At 39.6% G+C, this 1,970-nt stretch overlaps 1 protein-coding gene across 3 annotated transcripts in view; it reads right to left on the reverse strand.

Annotated features, from left to right (window-relative positions):
* Positions 1-1,208, reverse strand: part of LOC311146562 (transcription factor BTF3 homolog 4-like) — a 12,899-nt gene extending 11,691 nt beyond the window's left edge. The window contains exons 1-2 of one of the 3 annotated variants that reach the window (XM_084183080.1): positions 1,104-1,208; positions 273-334 (exon numbers count right to left, since the gene is read on the reverse strand). In XM_084183080.1, the coding sequence (XP_084039206.1) occupies positions 273-326 (54 nt within the window). In that variant the 5' untranslated portion in view covers positions 327-334; positions 1,104-1,208. Of the gene's footprint in view, positions 1-272; positions 335-743; positions 883-966; positions 1,000-1,103 lie in introns of those variants that run through there. The other 2 variants (XM_084183081.1, XM_084183079.1) reach the window with 2 other exon arrangements.
* Positions 1,209-1,970: the final 762 nt, after the last annotated feature.

Here is a 1,970-nt window from a genome sequence, read left to right on the forward strand (position 1 = left end):
GCCAATATATCGGCAGTTCTCTTCCCATAGCCAGGCCACACAGGCTCCAGGCTGAATGGGACAAAGCATCTGTCCATAATAGAAGAAGTTCTGACCTCAGGCTAACAGGACTGCCAGTTGATTTCATAAATCTTAACTCCCTTCAACCAAACAGGCAGGCAGTTATGCTACCAACTGCTGCCTTCAACCCTGGCCATTACATTAGCAGATATGGAAGGGAACTACAATGTAGTCGTGGCTGTATCATAACAAAAAGAGATGATAGTGGTTACCTTTCCACCTATCCGGACCTGGGCCTGAAGTTTGGCCAGTTTCTCTTGATTCATGGTTTTATCTGGAAAAGAGGAACATGGAAGAGTTGTCAAGACAATATTCTCATGAATTAACAAATGACAATCAAAATGACAAATGACAATTCATTCAGCCTACTGGATGAATGTAATCTGCTTCAGGTTTATCCTGAACCATTGTGGAAGCTTTTAGTTGACCTAGCTACAATCTAAGCACTGTTGAGTGAGCTGACAGTTGAGCTAGCCATCTAACTAGCCAACACTTTTCACAAAAAGTCTGGAAACACTGCAATCATCAGGTGTTTCATTCCTTAGGACTTGACTCTTCAAAATGCCTTGTGTGATAACTGTCAGCCAAACACAGATGAATAGTTAACTACCTAGCTAGTTAAACGTTAGACCATGTCACTAACACAAAGCTAGCTAACAAACAAGCCAAAATTAGCAAGCTACCCATCGAGCTAGTAATGTTCGCTAAACCCGTAGTGTCAATTTTGAGACTCAGCTAACGTTAGCTACATATTTTATGGCTATCTATCTAGCTGTCATTTAGCCAGTTAACCATTTCATTTAATATATTCCTAAAAAGGACATATTGCCGGCGAGGTAGCTAACTAGTTATCTAAAGGTTACTGCATATGCCATCGCTAAGTAAGATAACGTGGCTACTGTTTACCTAGCTAGCATGGTAAAACACAGTGGGATGGGGCGCTCAGAGGAAACCGAAAACCAAGGATACTGTTTAAAGGCTGTTATATGTTGTCTTTACAGGTCGTAGTCCATAGCTCTAGTTGTTAAATAATAATGATGTACCTGTGTAAAGACAGCGTCAGTAATCGGATTGATCAGTCACAGCACCTCCATCCAGACAGGTGTCTTTTCTCACCGCTTTGGTGGCTGATTTTTCGGTCAGTGTCGTTTTTGGTGTGTGAACAAAGGGGATATTCATTGATTGATTTAATGTATTAGCGGGATCATTTAAAACACAAAGATTTACAGCCACAACATGAACGCCGTTTGTACTACAGTTGCCTGCAATGTGTTTCTTTAGAGAAATCAACAGTTTGTGCCAATGTTGTGTATGGACAGATTAGCGCTTTGGTGATGTTGTTGTGGTCAAATGTTTTCATGTTGTTGTTTTTTTGCATACATAGCTAGGTTTCCATCCAATTGGCGACAGATTTTCATGCGAATATTCATTTTTGTACACCAGCTTCAAACAGCTGAAAATTATTGTAAAAATTGTTATGGAAAATATATTTTTTGATGATACAATGATTCTCTACACTGTACATGCTTGGTTTGCCACATACAATGACATTAGGTGAACTATTAGAATTGTAGCAACCAGGAAATCGCGGAGCTGCATAGTGCAGCTTTACATTTTCATGTACCGAATAAAAATCTAATGTTCAATGTGTTTCCATCATATTTCAACTTTCAAAACGGTTGTGTTAAATAGCAAATGTGCCTACAATGGTCTTGGCACCTGCGCTCTAGCCAACAGCTTGCAGATGCAGTGTGGGTAGGCTAGTCTACATGAGAATATTTTTATTTGTCAAGCATCGATCATCATGTCACCAGAATAAGACCCTCGATATTTATTGGAAAGGAGCATCAAGATCACCAGGCACTTTCAAGTGAATCTAATTTACTTAATCTGTAGCCTAATAAAACTGC

This window comes from Coregonus lavaretus (genome assembly GCF_964263955.1).
Source record: "Coregonus lavaretus genome assembly, chromosome: 19".
Taxonomy (NCBI): Eukaryota; Metazoa; Chordata; class Actinopteri; order Salmoniformes; family Salmonidae; genus Coregonus; species Coregonus lavaretus.